The sequence below is a fragment of the Gymnoscopelus microlampas genome, assembly GCF_963454915.1.
Source record: "Gymnoscopelus microlampas genome assembly, chromosome: 9".
NCBI classification, from domain to species: domain Eukaryota; kingdom Metazoa; phylum Chordata; class Actinopteri; order Myctophiformes; family Myctophidae; genus Gymnoscopelus; species Gymnoscopelus microlampas.
This window is the reverse complement of record NC_139946.1, coordinates 12,638,687-12,660,100: the sequence shown is the minus strand read 5'-3', so window position 1 is coordinate 12,660,100 and position 21,414 is coordinate 12,638,687. Positions and strand designations below refer to the sequence as shown.

Genomic DNA, 21,414 nt, shown 5'->3' with positions numbered 1-21,414 from the left:
AGGCCACGTGCACAAGTTGGTTGTGAGGGGCCTTCAAATGTCCGGCCTCTCCAAAAGCAGGGCTAAACAATTAGCAAGGTACTGCTCAATATCAGCTATTATACTGTAGGAAGCCGCTCAATTTGGAGGAGGCGTTGTTTCCTTTACCCATGATTGTTGTCTGCTGTGTTTGACAAGTATGCCAACATTATTGTATGTAACAATGTTCTGCCTTATATGCACTTTGTAACTGTCTGTTCTCCCATTATCTGACTGCACTGGCAGGTTTATGTCCTTTGTACAAGGCATTCTTGTACTTCTGTTTATGTGGACATAAATACATAGTGTGTGTGTGTGTGTGTGTGTGTGTGTGTGTGTGTGTGTGTGCGTGCGCGCGGTCTTCAATTCTAAAATATATAGTGGAAATATCTACAGCACAAGCTCACTTCGCAATGCTTTATGAGCTATAGATAGAGATATTTTCGGTAAGCAGCACCAATGAAGTATAAAATAAGGCCTAGGTGGTTAACTGTGGTCTTCCTACATGAATTCTCACCAAAGGCATCAGCAATGATGTTGCAAGAGAGAGATTTAATTTCACTGTTTGCTTATTGCTTTAACCATTTGTACATTTGTAAATTGAGAGTCTGTTCCTATAGCAGCCAGCTGTCCCACCATTCTAGGCAGTGGTGAGATTAAAGCTGAATATAGGATAAAGATGGGGAGTGGGCCGGGCAGCGCTGCAATGCCCATCGGCTCAGGCTTATAGAGGGTGGGAGTGAATAGGACATCATAAACAAGCTCACTGAATTATGGACAGTGCAGCAGGATGTACAGTAGACGTATGACCCAGTACATTTCATCATTACGCTGAAATCCCTGAATGCTCAGACAGGGACAGTTATTGGTCCGGGCCCAGGGTTTGCCAGATCTGCTTATTATAATTTCCCCGCAAGATTTTATTTGAAAATAGCCGATCTACAAGCTTGTAGATCTGCTATTTTCGAATAGCTGATGTATATGTTAAAGTACTCATGTGGCCCATAGTCGCTTCTTTTGGGCTGGTATTCCTAGACTTGGTTGCTTGTTTCTCTCTCAGAATCTGACAACACTGTCCGGGACACTTGTCGATGTTGTGGTTTATCGATCAAATTTCAATCAAACTTTATTTGCATTTACGTTTCATACAGTAAAGTAAATGCAACTCAATGTGCTGCTCAGAAAGGAATTAATAGCATAGGAAGACAAGACAGTGATGTTTTATTTGTAGACCAGACAGGAGAACATTACAATAATCAAGCCTGCTTGCCATAAAAGCATTTACTTTTCAGTATCGGCATGAGAGAGAAATTATTGAACTCAAGCAATATCAATGTCACCAAGGACCTGGGCATTTAAGCACCGGGCCTATGCCCCAGTGACTGAAATCTCTGTTTTCTTTGTATTCTTAATAAAATACATATTACTATACTTATATTACAATAGTTATCTCATTGTCATAGTAACTACTTATCCTCTTCATTAAATGACCATCCTGGCAACCCACTCGATTCTATTCCCTCCCTGCCTTTCTTGAAGAACAGGTGGTGGAGGTGAACGGAACCCTTATTCAGTAAGTAATCAAAAAAGTCAACCAAAGAACAAGATTTTTGTACAGAATCTCCTCTCTTGTCAGTAAGAATACATTGAGGACTCTTAACAGGAGCACTCATCCAATGTAATTTCGACTACGCATGCACCTCATGGTACCATAGCACCACAAAGGCCTTAAAAACAAAGGCTCCAGACATCCCAAAACAAACTGGTCAGGCTACTGCTTGGCCTTGCATCTACAACTCATTTAACCCCTGCTCACTTTGCTAGGGTGGGATGGCTCAGGGTAGAGGACAGAGAACAGCAACTTGCAATGGGCCTGGTCTACAAGATCCACAAAGACACCCATGTACCTCAAACTACTTAAAAAGCACCAGAGGGAGCTCCACAAAACACTTTTTTCTTTCTTTCGATTTCTACTCGTTTATATAAGGTTTTTTGCATAGTAGTGTTCGTCGTATTGGTTTATTCAATAGCTCATGTTCTTTTTTTAATTCCGTCCTGACGTCTGTACAGTACTTTTCCCCTCCTCCCCTTCTCCAATGTCCTCATCTCTCCTCGCTGCCCTCCGCTGTGGTGTGTTTCCCACAAGTCATCTCCTTTGTCCCCCCGCCTGCTCCTCCCTGTGTGCCACAGCCTTCCTCTTTCCCTCTCGCTCCTCTCTCCCTTTCCTCGTCACCTTCAGGTCAGTGCCTTGGGCCAGAACTGCAGGCCGCCAGACTGCCGTAGAACATTTAACACCTCTGACAAACAAAGTCACCTCTGGAGTGTGTGTCGTCATTGACAAGCTGTACTTTTTAAGTTCAAATATAACAAGTGACTTTCATTGACTGTTTACTGTGTGGAAAATCTCCAACTTGTTTTAGTCACAGAAAAGTGCTTTTTAAAGTAAAGTCCTTTCATATACTGTCTCCACTTTGTTTTCATAACTTAAAAAGAAATATTCAGAAAAGAGCAATTAGAGTGTGGAGAGTTGAAATAGTGAATGAAAACTATTTATAAAGCACTTTTTGAAATAATTGTTACACAGTGCTCTACAAAATGGACATAAATGAAAGAAGAAAAAACATGTCTCCATGCGTTAGTGTTGATTTTGACAGCAAATTTTGATTCAGTTTTAGTCATAGTCTTTTGAATTTAGTTTTCCTCAGTGAAAAAACGAAATCAACACTGCCATGCGCTTCACCGTGTTTGTGGGCAGGGAGCTGATTGTGTCCTTGTCACTGCAACTCCTACTGGTTGGCCGCTGTGTCTGTTCAGTGGGAAGCTGAACTGGGGAATATGGAGTGCACCTCCGTACATGTTAACCCATTCAATCCAGGAACGCATCTGTGTCATTTTACATTTCTTTAGCTATTCAGAAATAGCAAGCTTGTAGATCTGCTATTTTTTGAAAAATCTTGAAAATTTGTGCTTCTGGGGGCCACCCGCTGGCCTAGCGGTCCAGGCGCATGCCATAGGCTCTGATGCTTGACAGCGCGTCGCGGGTTCCCGTTCCCGACGACCTTTGCTGCGTGTCTCTCCCCATCTCTCTCCCTGTTTCCTGTGTATCTCCTGTACTATCAATAAAGGCAGAAAAAGCACAAAAAAAAACTCCTTGTGTATCGGAGTAGACACATGGTTGTCTATACAGTACACCCTCCCCTGGCCAGTACATGTGTTTGTAATGTGCATTCTGCTTGCATCCCAAAATGTTGTGGTCCCAACCTTAGAGAACCACTTCATCCTCATCTTGCAGAGGAAGTGTCATAGTAAATATTTCACAAGAATTTAATTGCACACTCCATGTGCCAGCGAGTTCATGTTCGTGCCGCTGAATTCTTCTGTACAAAAAAACATAATTACAGCGACTGCTCGTTTATTCAGAAATCTTTTATCCGCCAGTGGCTCAGGAGGAGCGGCGGGACCCCTTAACTGCTCCCGATGAGCAGGTTGGTGGCTTTGCGTGGTTGCCTCCTCCGTTGGAGTGTGAATGTGTGTGTGTGAATGGCCAAATGTAATACACGTTGTAAAATGCAGTGCAGGAAATGTAGACCATTTACAAATCAATGAAATAAACGCTGTGCATTCTACCAGGGTCATATTGATGTGACCGGTGTGAGCAGAGAAGGAGCTTTGAGAGGTCACTGCTCATGCAGCTCTACTTGACATTCATGTGGGCGGACCGGCGGATTTAAGTCCCACATGGACTGCCTAGTGTAAGTGCTACTAGCTTAAATGGGCCCCATTGGACATGAACCTCTGTGCCATGTCTCCAAGAACCTTAGCTAGTATGGCTTAGAAGGTGTCTAATTGGGATTTTCACATTGATAGTTTTTGATTGACTGACAGTAGTTAATCTCTTTGTGAACATCATGGAGGGATTTGTCCAGGAACTAACTCGAGGTGAAACAGACCTGCACTTACGCAATAGTACTACACAGACAAGCCTCTTTCTGCCTCCAACACATGGCTTTCCCCTGAGACCTTCCGCAGCACCTGGATCTGTGTGATGTGAACAGGGCCTTGCAGAGACAACTCTGCCAGGTTTATTAAATGGAAAGAAACTTTCTCCACCTCACTGCTGTCGAGCGATGAATTATGAATAGTTTCGAATCCAGCAGCAGCACCGTCGGCCCGGCCCAGATGATTACTTTCATTTTACACATAGCTCCCGCGCTGGCTGGCTTGCAACTCTTGTCAGACTTTTTCTTTCTCAAGCGATCTCGAGGGATTGCAGCCGGAAACTGTTATCCCTGGCAAATCACGTTAAAAGTTTGGGGAAAATGAATCTCTATGGATCCTCACCGCACTGTATATATAGTTACACAATGTCTCCTCTAGTTGCTAGCTCTCTCTCTCTCTTTGACTCCTCTGTCAGTGGCGTTGTCCCGCACATGTGGATAGTAAGTGGATTCTCACGTTATTGCATGGAAGGAATAGATGCAAGATAAAGTAGCTGTGCGTGTGTGTGTGTGTGTGTGTGTGTGAGAGAGAGAGAGAGGGACAGATAGGGAGACCCCTCTTAGATGCTCCTTCACTCCAGATAACTGGTTGTAATTGGGCTGGTTGATTAGCAGGGGTCACGCAGTGAAAGCCAAGTCTAAAGGACAGGGATCCTTGTAATGAAACCATTGAGAAAGGACACAGGCAGCCTGGGGGCTCAAGCAGGATTAGAGCTACAGTGTGGCTCCTGCACAGATACATTGTGATACATCCTTATGAGTCACTGCACTCTGGGACCAATAAGGGCAAAGAGAAAGAGTTTGTTTGACCCGAGCAAGTATGGAATAAATGAGAGGCGTCTGTGAATGGAATATGTGTCCCTTTAACTCTGAAAGTGTAAAACAAAGAGGACATATTCCTGTGTAGATCATTCTCCCTCCATCCATCCTGATTGTTTGCTGGTAAACAAACAGAGTCCCTCGAGACTGATTGCACCACACTGACCTTTTGATTTACAGCTCGGGCTCTTTTCTGCATTTCTGTGCAGATGGAAGAACACACAGCGCCTGTGGTGGGTGGGTGGTCTACTCTGGACCTGGCACTATACGTACTGTATGTCTGTATATTTGCATAATATCTGTCTGTCCGAGTCTTTGTTCTCAGCGTGTTTGTGTGTAGATTTGCTTCTGTATTTCTGTAAGTAGTGGCACTGTACGTGTGTGTGTGTGTGTGTGTGTGTGTGTGTGTGTGTGTGTGTGTGTGTGTGTGTGTGTGTGTGTGTGTGTGTGTGTGTGTGTGTGTGTGTGCGTGCGTGCGTGCGTGCGTGCGTGTTCGTGTGTGGATGAAAGAGAAACAATGTCGTGTTAATAACAGTGTAAACAGCTGTGATGTAGGATTTTTGATGGCCTCACAACGCCCCATCTCTGGCAGTAATGTGATGGAAAGTGTAGAGGAGTGAAGCCAACAGGCATCTGATGGGGCCGGGTTGAAGTGATGGCTGGTGACAGGACAGAGAAGCCAGCCAAGCAAGTAATGAAAGCCAAGAGATACATGGCCAGAGTCACCTTCCACCAGACATTCTGTCTGTTTATCTCTGTGGACTATGAGCTATCCAATCAGAGGCACAATTAAAAGATCACATTATATTAACACCTGAGGGGTGTGTGTGTGCGTGTGTTGGGGAGCGGTTCAGCCACTGAATCACTGAAAGTATAGAAGAGGAATGATTGATGTATTCAGTATTATAATTTCCCCGATTCCTCATCTCATCCTATCCTAATGGAAAGAGTTGAGCGTGTTGTATACAGTAATAGGTTGAGCAGATGTCATGCATACCCAAGCAACCAGCAGGGCTCAGAACAGGTGACAAAGAGCCATTTGCCGTGGTATCTCATAAATGGCCACAGATTAATGAATGTTTCAAGTCATTACATTTGGTAATTGATCGTTGGGGTGCTTTCAAGGGCACAATCCTGTATGGTTGTGTGCTGTTGGCTCTCATCCAAACAATATTACCCCACAATGCAACACACGAAAGGACACGGACCTCCATATAACAAATCCAATTTTATGCTCCTCCACTGTTAAAGCAGCTTCCACAAGCTTTGAACAATAACAGGTGAATGACTTTTATGTACTCGCCAAGTACAGATTCCAATTCTCCCAGTTATGACCAGCTGGATCGGTCATGATTTTCTTCCATCTGGTATCCTTTGTGTATCCGGAGTGGGGTGCCGGGGTTGTGTCTGGTTTCATTTTGCCATTTTGCCTTTTGTGTCATTGTTTTTAATACTGCTGCTATTTGTTATTAGTACTTCCTTGTTGTTGTTTTTACTATACTAGATGTTCTGGTCTTCACATCTAGATAGGCAGTTTTGCGGTCTGAAAATCTAGTAGCGCTGATCTGAGCACGACGTCACGCGAAGCTTGGCCAATCAAATCCAGTTGTTACACTTATGGCGCCCATTACTGTCCAATCGAATCCGAATGATACGTTTATGGCGCCTACCATCCAATCCAATCTGTTTGTGATGCCCACCATCCACCCACAAGGCAAGTTTAATAATACTAGAGGTTCGGGCCGCTACGTGGCCCTCACACCTACGTCTCACCGCCGATCCGACCGATATGTCTGAGTCACAGTGTCTTTGTCAGAGTACCCGTTGTACCTGTCTGTCTGTGTCCCTTTTGTGCACATATATGGAGATCTCTGTGTCTGTCTACCTGTGTTCCTTTTATGGCCACGTATGGAGATCCCTGATGTCATCAGTATATGCCCATATATTGGCATGCCCATATATGCAGCATATCCAAACTATGCGTCGGCACGCACCACACTCCCTCGAGTCCTTGCCGATGCGCATGTCGAGTTTGAAGTCGGTCTGTCCCATATATGCACATGACCACCATATATGGGCATAGCGGTCGGATCTGTGGCTCTGGACAACCGGATCTCCATATGGGCGTATCGGGTTTGTTTATGGTTATGTCTGAGTCATAGTGACATGCCTATATATGGGTGTATCAGGTTTGTTTATTGTTATGTCTTAGTCAGAGTGGCGTGCAACCGTCCGCCCGCCCTCTCATTAGCCAATTTTAATGAAGAGGTTTGAGCCACTACGCAGCCCTCACATCTACAGTTCACACATATGTTGCACTGCCGATCCTTCTATCCGCAGGAGTTCTATGTTATGTCTGGCATCAGTGCATGTTGATCTGATGGCTTTGGGCACGTCTAAATGCTGTGTCACTTGCCTGCATGGTCTGTCTTGCCTGTTCTCAGCGGGTTTTCTGTCCCTTAAAGCTTGCATTCTATCTATGAGTTTTATGTTGTGTCTGACATCAGTTCATGTTGATCTCCATATATGTGCAATTCCCGGAGGTATATGTGCATTTGACTCAATATATGTGCATTTGATGGGGGCATTCAACTCCATATATGTGCATTTGACAGGGGCCCCTGGGGTTTCTGTTGTGTCTGACATCAGTGCATGTTGAAAATCAAATCTCCATTATGCATTTGGTTTCTGTTGTGTCTGACATCAGTGCATATTAATCTCCATATATGTGCATTTGACAGGTGCACACACCCCTCTCGGGGCCCCCAAGGGCCATTAGGTACTTTTAACATAGAATAGATCAGTGGTCCTCAACGTGGGGTCCGGGGACCCCCAGGGGTCCTTGAGGGTGTTCCAGAGGGTCCCCAACAAAATTATTGATAGTCAGGAGCCGAATGGGCGCTTATGGGTCTGTAACTCAGAGAATGTACAAATCCATCCGCTCAGAGTGAAATGATCACTGAGGATTTTACGGTGTAGATTGCGGTCCCAGGGATTTAAAACCTATTGGTCTTTGAAATGATTAAGGTTGAGAATCACTGGGATAAATGAATCAGACCGCTGTGTGGCCTTCACATCTAGATTTCCAGGCAGCTACTATGCAGCCTGGAAATTTAGTAGCGCTGATCAGAGCATTACATCACACAAAGCTTGGCCAATCAAATCCGGATATTACGTTTGTAACATGTTTTATTACCGTAGTAAACCTTTTCATAAAGACTTTTATGTATTCAATCGCTAGTTTCAAGTCTTCTGACACACAGCATGATGTGCGTTTTTGTAAATTATCGTCCCATTCATTTTAAAATTGATGATAAAGAACGGTATGCTTTCGGGGCGTGGCTACGTTGTGATTGACAAGACGAGTATGCCATTTGTCGCTGAACTAGAGACTCCATATTGTTTTTACAGTCTATGGAACATGTTCTTATGAAAATAAATTGATTGTCTCTGTCATATTGGAAGAAGATTTTTTTTGAGCTAATAGAAAACATAAATGTTGAATGTACTGTAGCAACATGAATTCTCAATAAATTAAGGAAACATAATGAGATATTCAATCTTTATCATTCTATTTAGCAGTGTTTTTTCAATATATAAATATAAGAACAGAATGAATAAGCCTGTCACTCACTTATGTAATTGACCCTAAAGTGATTGGGCACAACGATGAATTAACGTTACAGTCTGTTGATAATGAAAGATGTGTGAGGTTGTAGACTGGCAAGTTAACACAGCAAAGGGTGTTCTTATCAGCCTCGACTGGCTTCATTGAGTCAGTGTGTGTGACTGGGGGAGAATGTGCCACAGTGCATTACCCTGATGGACCGTGGCCCCCTCGCAAAGTGGCATCTAACTTAATGTTCTTTTGAGCCACAGCCCTTCTTTGTGTTAACTCAAACTGACTTTGCCTGGAGGGGCTTAGATTGTTTGGGAGTGTTTGTGTGGGATCTCCCCCACCCCAATCTTTGCAAGGACCTTTAAATCCTCAGTTGTACTTAGTTGCGTGTCAGTGTCGCTCGTCGAAAACAGACAATCTACAAGCTCAGAATGTGTCGCGGCGCGCTGCGTTCTGAGCTTGTAGATCTGCTGGGTTCGGTGCACAACACAGACGCACAACTAAGTATAAATCAGCCTTTAAATGTAGCTGCATGCAGGGTGTCAGCACAAACCGATAAAACAACAGTGTGTATGCTGTGGAGACAATGAGATAGTTAACACATGGCTGCTCCACCTATTCCCAGACACTGGCAGCAACGTAAATAACATAAATAAAAAGCTAGTAGAGCACTGTTTTAAATGTAGTGTCAGGATGCTTAATAGGAACTTAAACTAGCAGAGAGGATTTAGAACAGTGCACATTTTTTCTTTTGCGGTTGCAGCTTTTCTGCAAAGTCCATTACTGCAGTGGTTTTCAAAGTGGAGAGCTAATTGGAAAGGAGAGGAAAACTAGGAAAAAGTACTCCTCGGAGCACAGATCTCCACCAGGCCAGGTACAGTAAGTTATTGTGGGCCAGCAATGTTTGGAATTCAGTGATTATAGAGGTGAGTGGAATCACTGCATTCATGATTCGAGGCATTTTGTTCAAAGTGAACCACTCCTGCAAACTTTAGATGACAATCTTAGCCAATCAGGATAGAACAGATCTGTGTTGATCACATGACTATAGAGATAATTTGTACAGATTTGCGTGATGTTTAGGCAAAAATCCGTAAGAGTAATATCACAAAATGTGTTTTGTAAAAACGGCATCCTGGTGGCGCTATAAAAGGCAGATGTGAAAAATGCATAGCAGAGGTTTTTCCTTGGCCTCTTGGGAGTGTGCGTGCAAAGTTTTCACACCGATCGGTCCAGTTATAGGTATTTGAAACGTTTAATTTCAATTCATAAGATTACTGTCAAAAATGTTTAAAAAAAATGTTTTAAACATTGTGAAAATAGCTATCACAATGTGTTTTTTTTTTATTCCATTTCGCAATATGGAGGACTGCAGCCTGAGGCCATGGCTATTTGAGGGTCCTCTTGGAATGGGAACGTTTAGGTACATTGCATTTGCCCCTCTAGCTATACAATGTTGTTTATAAGTTCTGAAAGTGCTTTCCATGCACATACAGTACGTACCGTCTGTTGTATGTCTATAGGTAGGGCTCTGTTGAAGTAAGGTCAACAGCTCTATGTCAGTGGGTCATAACCGTGGACCGTGACGTCGTCAATTATGCAGACCCCGCTCGTAGAGGCCTCCGTGTCCACAAGCCCTCGAACGGTTCTCTCTCGTGAAAAATTCATTGCACATGGCAAGTCACATTCTTCATCCTCACCCCTTTGTGTCCTTTGGTTTCATTGTACAACTTTGCATAGGACAGTTAGTGAGACAATACAGTAGGACATAGGATAGCTAGTGAGACATGAGGCAACTTGTGCAACGCAAGAGCCGTTGTTGTAATGGAAAGAGCCATCATCAGCACTTATAAAAGCAGTACATGAACAGTCATACAGTACAGTACAGTACAGTAATATCATGGATCTTCCAGGGGTGACTCATTAGTTAATAGAAGTGCTTTGTTGCAGTGCATGAGGGCAAAACCACACTAAACAAGTGGGCTGTTTGTGCACACCGCCCCTAGTCCATCTTCTGCTGACCTCCCCTGTCAACGCAATGTCCACAGCAGACACACACACACAAACACACACACACACACACACACACACACACTATACCCATAGCTGTTTACGCCGCTCATCTTCCATACACAGTCAGACAGACAGATGGGTGTGTGCGCACAGTCACAAACACATGCCACACACACACACACATTCCACCTCTGCCACTTTGCTGTCTTCTATCCACTGCCTGGGTGTCCTTGCTGTGGTGGGTGGCGTGGCCTTGGCACTGTAGTGGTGATCCATCACCTGGCTACAAGGCGGGCAGGTACACAGGGGCACCGATGGGAACAGGACCTATCTAGCAAATCAATCTTCCTTCTCTCATTCGCTCTCTCTCTCTTTCTGTGTGTGTGTGTGTGTGTGTGTGTGTGTGTGTGTGTGTGTGTGTGTGTGTGTGTGTGTGTGTGTGTGTGTGTGTGTGTGTGTGTGTGTGTGTGTGTGTGTGTGTGTGTGTGTGTGTGTGTGTGTGTGTGTTCCCTGGGTACTGCTCAGGGCCTCCCTAAACAGACTAAAGGGCTTGCTGGTGAAGGTTCCCCTCAGTGTGAATTAGTGGCATGTTCCCAGCAGCGCGCGCACACACACACACACACACACACACACACACACACACACACACTAAGCATGCACTTTTAACACACACATTTACGGCTTATATAAGGCATGATGAGTGGGCACGGTGGAAAAGTGAAATCAATGTAAGTCCATCCATTTCAGGAGTGTGCTTCTGCCTGCATGGCATCCTGGAGAGTACTTAGCTACACCCACACACACACACACACACACACACATTCACACTCACTCACTCACTCTCTCTCTCTCTCTCTCTCTCTCTCTCTCTCTCTCTCTCTCTCTCTCTCTCTCTCTCTCTCTCTCTCTCTCTCTCTCTCTCTCTCTCTCTCTCTCTCTCTCTCTCTCTCTCTCTCTCACGCTCCCTGCTTAGCTCTCACCTGTGCCCTACACCTGCGTCATAGCACACTAGCAGCCTCACCTTCGTCATTTATGTGTACTTGATTTATACAAGGCCAGCATGGCAACGTCAGGGGGGGGGGCGTACAGTACATCATATGGGGATGGTTTCTTTGGGAAAATGATTTTCCACTTCCATTTGCTTTCACCTACTCAAGATGTGGGCTGATGCATAAAAACACACACACACACACACACGCACGCACGCACGCACGCACGCACGCACGCACGCACGCACGCACGCACGCACGCACGCACGCACGCACGCACGCACGCACGCACGCACGCACGCACGCACGCACGCACGCACACACACACACACACACAGCCTGTATGTATTCCTGCCCCTTGCTCCCTGTACAGTACACCCACACACAGGCAGACAGAGAGACAAATGTGTCTTGGATTATTAGGCAGACTTAACTGTTTGCATACATTAGCATGGTTTTGTGGAGGCCGGGGTATATAATGTGTTAGAATTGCCTGGGCCTCGGCCGTGGCCTCTGTCTGATCCCGCCTAAATGTCGGGCCGTGTTGCAACAGGACGGGGCTCCGTCAAACTTAAAATAGCAAAGAAAAGGACAAAATTTGCATAAACAGCTCATTAGCTTAATTTACTGCCTTCGACCCCCCGTTTGGTGGACAAGGAGAATGAGACAAGAGGAAGGTGGAGGAAGCGAGAAGAGGAGAGATGTGAGGGAAAGGAATGCAGAGGTGGTTGCGAGAGTAAATGATGCATTTGAGCGGAGGGGGGGGGGGGGTTGAACATTGAGCCCCTTACCCTTTACTACGCTCCACACAGCCCACTCCACAGTCTAAATCTGTCTCTGTTGCTAAGCTAACCTGCACTTCATGGTTGTTTTCGTCTGCATGAAAGAAAGAACATTTCTGTGACGCTATTTCTATAGCTCTCTCATGCTCATACTCATACTCACACACACACGGACAGACACACACACACGGGAAAAATCTACAACCCGACCCCTAAACCTAACCTCTAAATGTCTAATCCTCCTAACCCCAACCTGAATCTTTTTCTAATTGTAAACGTATCTCTAAAAAAAATTCAACCATAAAACAACCATTTTTCTTGCGAGGACCAGGAAAATGGTCCTCACAACGTCTATTCCTCAAATTATTCCTCAACTATACTTGTGAGAATGTTTGGTCCCCACGAGTATAGTAATACAAACACACACACACACACACACACACACACACACACACACACACACACACACACACACACACACACACACTTCCATTCTCATTTGGTGGCTGCAGTGGTTGACGGGTAATTGGGCTGCAGTCAGAGAACGCATGAATTCAGGGTCAGTCAGGCCGCCCACTCTACTGTCTGCATATTGCCTGATTTATACTTGGTTGGTCATCATGTCACGCAGCGGAAATAAAAGATCTACAAGCTCATAAGCCTGCGATGCAACACATTGTGAGCTTGTTGATCTATTTTGGCCGGTGTGCGATACCGCGAGCAACTAAGTATATATCGGACCTGTTTTTCAGGCTATGGGCTCACGGGGTGCCACGGGGTCCAATGCCGAATGGCAGTCGAGTAGAAATTTCAGGACTCTTGCTCCATCTAATTATACAGAAGGCGACAATACAACAAATCCTTTGCGAAATATGAGCCAAAATATGAGACATGCATTCCATGTGAGTAGATGGAATGGCAAGTGTCCTGTATGTTATGTTATATAATGTGCACTTAAAAGTAAATGCGTAAATTCTTAAGTTAATTTGTGTTACCATAACATGAAAACTCAACTGGTTAAAAAAAAAGAAGAACACATTCAATTGTACATACTTGTGCACATTTTTTGTTTTTAGATTATGCCTACTTTTATCAGTTTTGATGTTGGAATTTCAGGTCAACGAGGATGTACAGTATAGCACCATTTTGTATGTTGATGGAAGCGAAAGACATTCTACCCACTGACTGGCTCTGTCGATCAGTCTTTCAGCTCAGTGTGATGCACTCAGTTCCCTGCCTTGCAGCATGAATCTACACAATGTATTGTTTCATATAAGGCAACCCAGGAACATGCAGGTTAGCAGCGAACTGCTTGCAACGCTGTCTGTACCTCATCAGGCCTGCTGGTTTACAGTCTGTTGACAGCAGAGACGGCCAAGTATGTAACAGTAAACTTGGCTAAGTGCATGACAGGTGCATGAAAAACTGCCTAGTCTGCTAACAGCGTGGCCTCCCTGTCCAACATTTAACTATCAATATGAAGTTATTATGTATGCACTTTGTGAATTAAGGCAGTGCACTGTTCAATAGCGAAGCCGCATACATGAAAAAACCCAGATGGCGTCCGTCGTACCCACATTGATAAACGGACTGCTTGTGGGCATGAAATAGCTATATTTATCAATACATAGTCTCAATTTAACTTTCAATCCACATGGCATTTCTTGGTTCTGCAGAATGTTCATATTACTGCGTTCAGTTATGGTGGTTCAGTTTTGTTACGTCATGCACGTAGCAGTGCGATCTGTGATAGGTCTACTTTTCAGGGCATAGACAAACCCTGTTTTATACAGTGTGGGCCTGACATCACAAAACTGCTCAACTGAATGTTGGGAGTATGGCAGATTTAGCTGTTCAAACACATATAAGCATTATTCTCATATTATTCATGAGAATTATATTATTGAGAGGGTTTCATATTATTTGAATATCCAGACAAATAATTGGTTCCACTGCCGTTAACTGTCGCAGTGAGTGACCTCCCTGCAGAAACAGGTCTGCCATGGTTGCTGCGTTGATCAAATGCATCAGTCTTCGACTAATGGCTCAGACCGGTATTGGATCTGCCAGCAACAATGAATGTCCAGGTGATCATATATACTATATATTATATATTCCATATATTATTCATTGTTTTTTACATAGAGCCTGTCTTGGACAGCTGCCATGCAGACATTAGACACCGCCAGTATTGCCCTATCAATGGCTGTCAATGCATCGCTGCTGACAGTACATGACAATATTTGATCCTGTACTGAGGGCTACATTACGCTGCCACCTACTACTAAGGCAGATTACATAATTCTCTCTCTCTCTATACACACACACCTCTCTCTTTCTAAAAAGGGCAGGTGAAATAAACACGCTTTTTTTAAAGGGCAGTTGAGATATCTTGTGAGGACACGGGGCAAGTGGTCAACAATTAATCTTCCCACAGTGTCAGACGAGACAGCTCATCCCTCCACACCTGACCCTCCATCCACTCAGGCTGCACCTGTAACCTCCCACCCACCCACCCACCCACCCCTCTTCTCTGCTCCTCTGACACCTGCAGCAGCAGAATCTTAGATGTTGACGCACAGGAGAGCAGAGCAGCCCCATCCATCGGCTGAGGTTTAGTTGCTTGCGTGGTGTAATTATGTATCTGCACACGCTGCTATAGAGCAGCTATAGTGGGCCGACGTTGATGGTTATATTTGTGTGCTGCTTAAACCCTGGCACGTGCAATGGTTGCCTTCGTTTGGACAGGTCTATTTGGAACTATTTTGCGCCTCGAGTGAGTCCAATGACAGAGATCGTCTGTGAGGTATGTGTTTTGCAGGCAGCGCTGATAGCCACCTGCTGTTGACCTATGGCGCTCTGGGCTGGCCTGCCTGAAGGCTGGGGCTTGGGGGGCTTGTTAGAGACTGACTGCTACCAGATATGGGGACTAGAACTGACCACGTGACTGACAGGGAAATTGGAGATATTTTCTTTTTGTGTGTGCAAGGGGCTGGTGTGGGGGGGTGTCAGGCAATGGAGGTGTGTGGTTACTCAGCTCAAATCCTGCTGTTGCATAAAGTAACCGCCCCCACATGGTATTTGAGGAAAGAAATCTCAAACTTGTGAACCATCTGGTGAGTTTCTCTTAGGCTAAGTTTCTCTCTCTCTCTCTCTCTCTCTCTCTCTCTCTCTCTCTCTCTCTCTCTGAGATAGGCTGCATACTAGCGACATGCTGCCTGAATAATGTTGATGAGGAGGAAAGGTCACAGAGATGGGTAGCTGTACCAAATTGCTGCTGCATGCCAAGATGGAAGCTTTAAGTTTTTTAAAACATGCAGGGCTGTTATGCAAATTGGAACGTGCCTCACTCGTCCCGTAGTTGACTATTGTTTTAGAGACCCGATGAGTGTGCTTTTCCTTTTTACTGCCTCTTTTTCTTTTACTGGCATATTAGCTCAGTCGGTCAATTTCTATTGAGAATAGTATGCTGTAGTGGCCGTGGATCAGTTCTCTATGATATTCTTGGCTGGTTTTCTCAGAATGACAATTGCTAGCTCATAATAAATTAAATGGGGGGTCATTCTCTGGGACTTTTTAAGCCATATCCTTCACCTTTTTACTGCAGTTCAGCCAACCACTTGTTATAATTGCATTATTAGACAGTCAGATTTATGCAGTCGCTGTTAGTATGTATTATTAACTGATTGTATATTTGACCACTGAAGTTACGTAACAGTGGCAGATTGACTAATGGGAATTCTCACTCCCTAATCAGAGGATGGTGGTGGTAATCGGAGCAGGTGTAGAATACAGGGACATGAAAGGACTTATTAAGTCATCTGAGCCTGGAGCAGGTGGGGTTAGAAACCTCTCTGACACTATGTTTCCCTTCAACTCTCTCTCCCTTTGATCATCTCTAATATGTTTCTTCTCTACAGTTTTGGTGGCACAGTTTCTGTACAGTATCTGTGTACATTATGTCTGCATGGGAAAAGTTTTGCAGAAGTGGCCCCCCCCCCACACACACACACACACACACACACCACCCCTCCACCACTTGCTGTTTTTTGATAACTTTTGAACAAAGACTAGCATTCAGCAGTGTCAGTGACTGCTTTCCTCACTTGTTTTCCTCTTCCCCTTTTTCATGACAGCACAACCCATTGGAGTTTCGGGGGCGTTAGAAAAGGGATTTCCATAGAGTTTACGGATGTGCTGATTCTGTCCCCAACAAAGTGCAGCCGATGCCCTGGAGAGATGCAAATCGTTTGTGGTAATGCGTGGGCGGGCACATAAATCTTTCACTGTGTGTCAGGGTAAATGCATGTGAATGTGTGCTTGCGTGTGCCTGTGAATTTAATATCATCGCAACACATAGGGGGACCTCCTCATGCGTAAGCTAATGAGAGTGACGGAGTCTCATGGCTTTTTAATACTTTTCCACCATTCTGCCGGCTTCAGCATTCAATTATTATCATGTAATGGAACATGTTTTCATAAGGTTCTCCCAACACCCTGGTTGATAACTCATGGTATATTTATGAAGGGGATTATTGCACACATGGTGTGTGTGTGTGTGTGTGTGTGCGTGTGCGTGTGCGTGTGCGTGTGCGTGTGCATGCGCACGAGTGAGTGTGCATGCATGCGTGCGTATGTGAGTGCGTGCGTATGTGCATGCGAGCGTATGTGCACACTATCAGGCTATGCAGGTTTCTCCCATTACGAGCCCATTACCTGAAGGTACAATATGTACTATAGATGATGTGATGGATGGAGTAATGGTGATGCAGTCAGTTGCAGTCATGTGCTGCTGTATGGAGAGTGACCTTGCCAGACACCTATGCAAAGTCATCTGTCGCTCTGTCCTCCAGAAATACTAGCATCGGGATGCACTGAAGAGAATATATACTATGATGGTGGAAAGCTGAGTGTTGTTTTGCCTTTGAGATCTTGTCACATTTGGTTACATGCATAATGCATCATATATTCTGACAACGAACAAAAATGAGTTTTCATTGTGTCTGACAGTTTTCCATTTCCTTGACATCTGTGATTTGTACCATCGACTGTGTTTGACTGTTTCCCGTGATGTAACCAAGCCTGTAACTATAATACAGTACAGTATATCGTTGATATCAGCTGGGAACCTTGAATGTCCAAAACCGTTACTTTTCAAAAATGGAAAAACAGAACCTGTGTTACAATGGATCTAATGTAGTTATTATTTAGTCACATGCTCTTGTTAATACTTTTCATTGGTTAAATATGTATTAATAGAAAAAGGTGTTACACAGTGGCAAAAGGCACGCACATCCTATCCTGCTGGGCTGGGTGCTGGATCAAAAATTCAACATGAAAAAACAATCAAATCCGCACACCAGAATGCTGCTCCCATCGTGGGTTCATGTATTGGTAACGTTTCGAGCCGGGACGCTCTTTATTGTAAATATTTATAAAACCCACACATACTTTCTCTTTACATCAGATATTGTACAGTACAAATAGCAGATCTACAAGCCAAAACCCGTTGCATCGCAAGCTTATAGATCAGCTATTTTTGCTACTTTTGTGTAACACTGTAGTATGACGAAGTATACTATATTTGTTATCAAAGACTCAATCTAGATGTTAAAACTCACTGCAGTAAAGGTACTGTATGACTATATGCCAGGAAGTGTAATTCAATCTAAAACCCAGCCCAAGGTTTTAAGGCCAAGCCCTCTGAGGACTGTCTCAGAGCTCTGGCTTTAATTTCACTCCTGTGCCAGGTTAATTAGAGTCTGTAATTGTAATTCCACCCATTTAGCGTGTTTGATCACAGCTATTGAAGGGGAATTGAGTTGCATTAATTTGACCCTCTCTGTCTCTTCTTCCTTTGTGTCTCTCTCTCGCTCATTCTCTGTGACCCTCCTTTCCGTTCCTCTTTCTTGCTATACCCCTCCTCCTCCCCTCTTTCTCTCTGGCTCCCCTTTTGACTCTCACATTTTCGCTCATCTAACTCCCATCCTCTGCTTTTTGTATTCTCAGGTGTCTGGCCCAGAGATCCAGCCCCAGACAGGAGGACCAGGGGGAAAGGAAGGGCCATGGCACTGTGCCTGGGCCCGGATGCATTCTGGCTTTTTCCTGGCCTGTTCCTACTATTGGTGGTCTTGGTGTCCACCGTGCAGGGTCAGGGATGTCCCCAGCGTTGTGACTGCATGGCCAAGCTCAAGGCTGTGGTCTGTCGAGGCAATCGCCTGTCCACCCTCCCACAAGGCATCCCCTTGGACACCAAAGTCCTGGACCTGAGCGGGAATAAACTTCGCTGGGTAGAGCATAACGACCTTCTCCCATACACGCGTCTGGAAGAACTGGATTTGAGCGAGAACACGATCAGCGCCCTGGAGCCGAATGCCTTCTCCAGCCTGCGGAACCTGCGCGTGCTATCTCTGAGGGGTAATCAGCTGAAGCTGGTTCCCATGGGGGCCTTCGCACGCCTCTCCAACCTCACGTCACTGGATCTCAGTGGAAACAAAATTGTTATTCTTCTGGACTTTACTTTCCAGGACCTGAAAAGCCTGAGGAACTTGGAGGTTGGAGACAATGATCTGGTTTATGTCTCCAACAAGGCCTTTCTGGGTTTAGTTGGGTTGAGAGAGCTAACTATCGAGAGATGCAACCTGACGTCCATCTCCAGCCCGTCTTTGTCCTACCTCCGTAACCTGGTGACTCTACGGCTCCGCTACCTCAGTATCTCTGCCCTGGAGGACCAGAACTTCCGCAAGCTGGGGGCCCTGAGGGGCCTCGAGATCGATCACTGGCCCTTTTTAGAGTACATCTCCACTCACAGTCTGCAGGGCCTCAATCTCTCTTGGTTGTCCATCACTCATACGAACATCACCTCCGTGCCCACCTCTGCCCTGCGTAGCCTGGCCCATCTCACCAGCCTCGACCTCTCCTACAACCCCATCTCTGTCCTGGAGTCCTGGGCACTGCGTGACCTGGTGAGGCTGAAAGAGCTGCATCTGGTCAACACCAACCTTGCGACAGTGCAGCCGTATGCACTGGGGGGGTTGCGGCAAATCCGCTTGCTCAACCTCTCCACCAACGGCCTGGTCACACTGGAGGAGGGGGCCTTTCAGTCAGTCAACACCCTGGAGACCCTGCGTTTAGACGGGAACCCTCTGGCCTGTGACTGCCGTCTGCTCTGGATCCTTCAGCGCAGGAAGACGCTCAACTTTGACGGCGCGTCGCCAGTGTGCGCGGCACCTGTCGAGGTGCAAGGCCGGGCACTCAGCACCTTCTCCGACTCCGCCCTCTTTGACCACTTCACTTGTCAGAAGCCCAAGATCCGCAACAGGAAGCTGCAGCAGATCACGGCTCGTGAGGGGCAGGTGGTGTCGTTCGTGTGTCGCGCGGATGGCGAGCCGATGCCGGCGATATTCTGGATCTCGCCGCAGCGCCGCCGCATCACCACCAAGAGCAGTGGTCGCCTGACGGTGCTGGCAGAAGGCACCCTAGAGATCCGATATGCCCAGGTGGCAGACACTGGAACCTATATCTGCATTGCCAGCAATGCCGGTGGCAATGACACCTACTTCGCTACACTGACAGTTAGCGGGCTTCCGCTAGATGCTGCCCTCATGGCCAACCGTACTTACTACACTGGGGACCTTAATGACACTAATCTGAATGACACAAGGGTCTTACTGAAGTTCACACTGGACCTAAAGACCATCCTCATATCCACAGCCATGGGTTGTATCATGTTCCTGGGGGTAGTTCTCTTCTGTTTTATTTTGCTTTTTGTGTGGAGTCGAGGTAGAGGACAGCACAAGAACAACTTCTCAGTGGAATACTCGTTCAGGAAGGTAGATGGACCCGCTGCCGGTGGAGGGCAGGGCGGGGGACGCAAGTTCAACATGAAAATGATTTGAGGATCAGGGGACTGTTTAACAGCTGCCTCAAGCTGGGAAATATAGACTATGGAAGGAAGGGAAAACATTATATTGGGACATTGTTTTGGTATCTAAAATGTACTGTGTGTATCTGCAGAAGGCAGTGTGGGAATTTGATATGCACACGATTCTGCAGTATTTCTGTTCTGTGTTGTATTATACATGATTGTGCAGAAGAAATGTGGCTTATAGTGAAAGCTGTCTCAAGTAGACTGTTAACAAGACCCAGACCCATTCTCTCCACTCCCTGGCACTTGGCTCCGGGTGTCTCCACATCCCTATCCTTTACACAGGACTTCATCCCCTTCCCTCTATTAAGGACACCACTTCCCTGCTTCACCTTGAGGTGATTCTAGCACTCTATCTCCAAATTCATGAATACATAATAACAGGGTGCTGCACATAGAATGCCAAGGACTTGCCAATAATGATCTGAATAGTACAGCTATATTCACTGCACATTCTGACTTGCCCCGTGGTCAGGATTCTCAAATGCTATTAACTGGTAATTTGAAGCTAAACTCTGAACTCTTCTTTTTTGTGTGCGCTCACACGGCAGGGCTACACAGAGCAGAGCAGATCAGATACCTAGACTAGATAGCAGCAGCGGTATATGCACTCACTCTCTGCACAACACTGCCAAGTTGACTGTATAAAGCACCAGGTGTTAGTTGACGCTAAACGCGATCAAAAGCCGTTCCCCTGTAGCTGTTAGGTCAAGTTATTTCAAGGACAGGTGATAGGATTCTTTCCCTCCAGCAAAACATGATAGGATCCGATGCACAATTGTATGGTGACAAACACACATGCAGACTAGGGGTTTGCCGATACACTAATTTCACGACACGATACAAAATATTTGGCTCACGATATCGATATGATACGTTATATGGCACTTTTTTATTATGGAAATTTATGGGGGGGGGGGGGAAGCTTATGCAAATATATGTGGGGGGGGGGGACAAACAAATACTTTTGTTTTTGCATTATTATTGTTGCAAAAAAAAAGTAAAAAAAAAAAAAAGAAGCCAAAATGATACATATCGTCACAAAAACGTATCGCGATATATCGCGGGACGATATATCGGCACAACCCTAATGCAGACACACGATACAGATTAGATCTCCCTTTCATTCTGTTTTCTCAGTGAACAACACTATCACCCTCTGAACATACTGTATGATAATACATTTAAAAAAACGTGCATTTACACAGAGTCAGCATCGTACTTCACTAAAGTCACTAAACTGTAAACC

The 21,414-nt window shown here is 45.3% G+C and overlaps 1 protein-coding gene across 1 annotated transcript in view; it reads left to right on the top strand.

The window, feature by feature from the left end:
- The window catches only part of lingo3a (leucine rich repeat and Ig domain containing 3a), a 38,939-nt gene extending 17,936 nt beyond the window's left edge, over window positions 1-21,003 (top strand). Inside the window, exon 2 of the mRNA XM_084066885.1 lies at window positions 18,248-21,003. Within this exon, the coding sequence (XP_083923011.1) occupies window positions 18,304-20,136 (1,833 nt within the window). The 5' untranslated portion in view covers window positions 18,248-18,303 and the 3' untranslated portion in view covers window positions 20,137-21,003. The remainder of the gene's footprint in view (window positions 1-18,247) is intronic.
- Window positions 21,004-21,414: the final 411 nt, after the last annotated feature.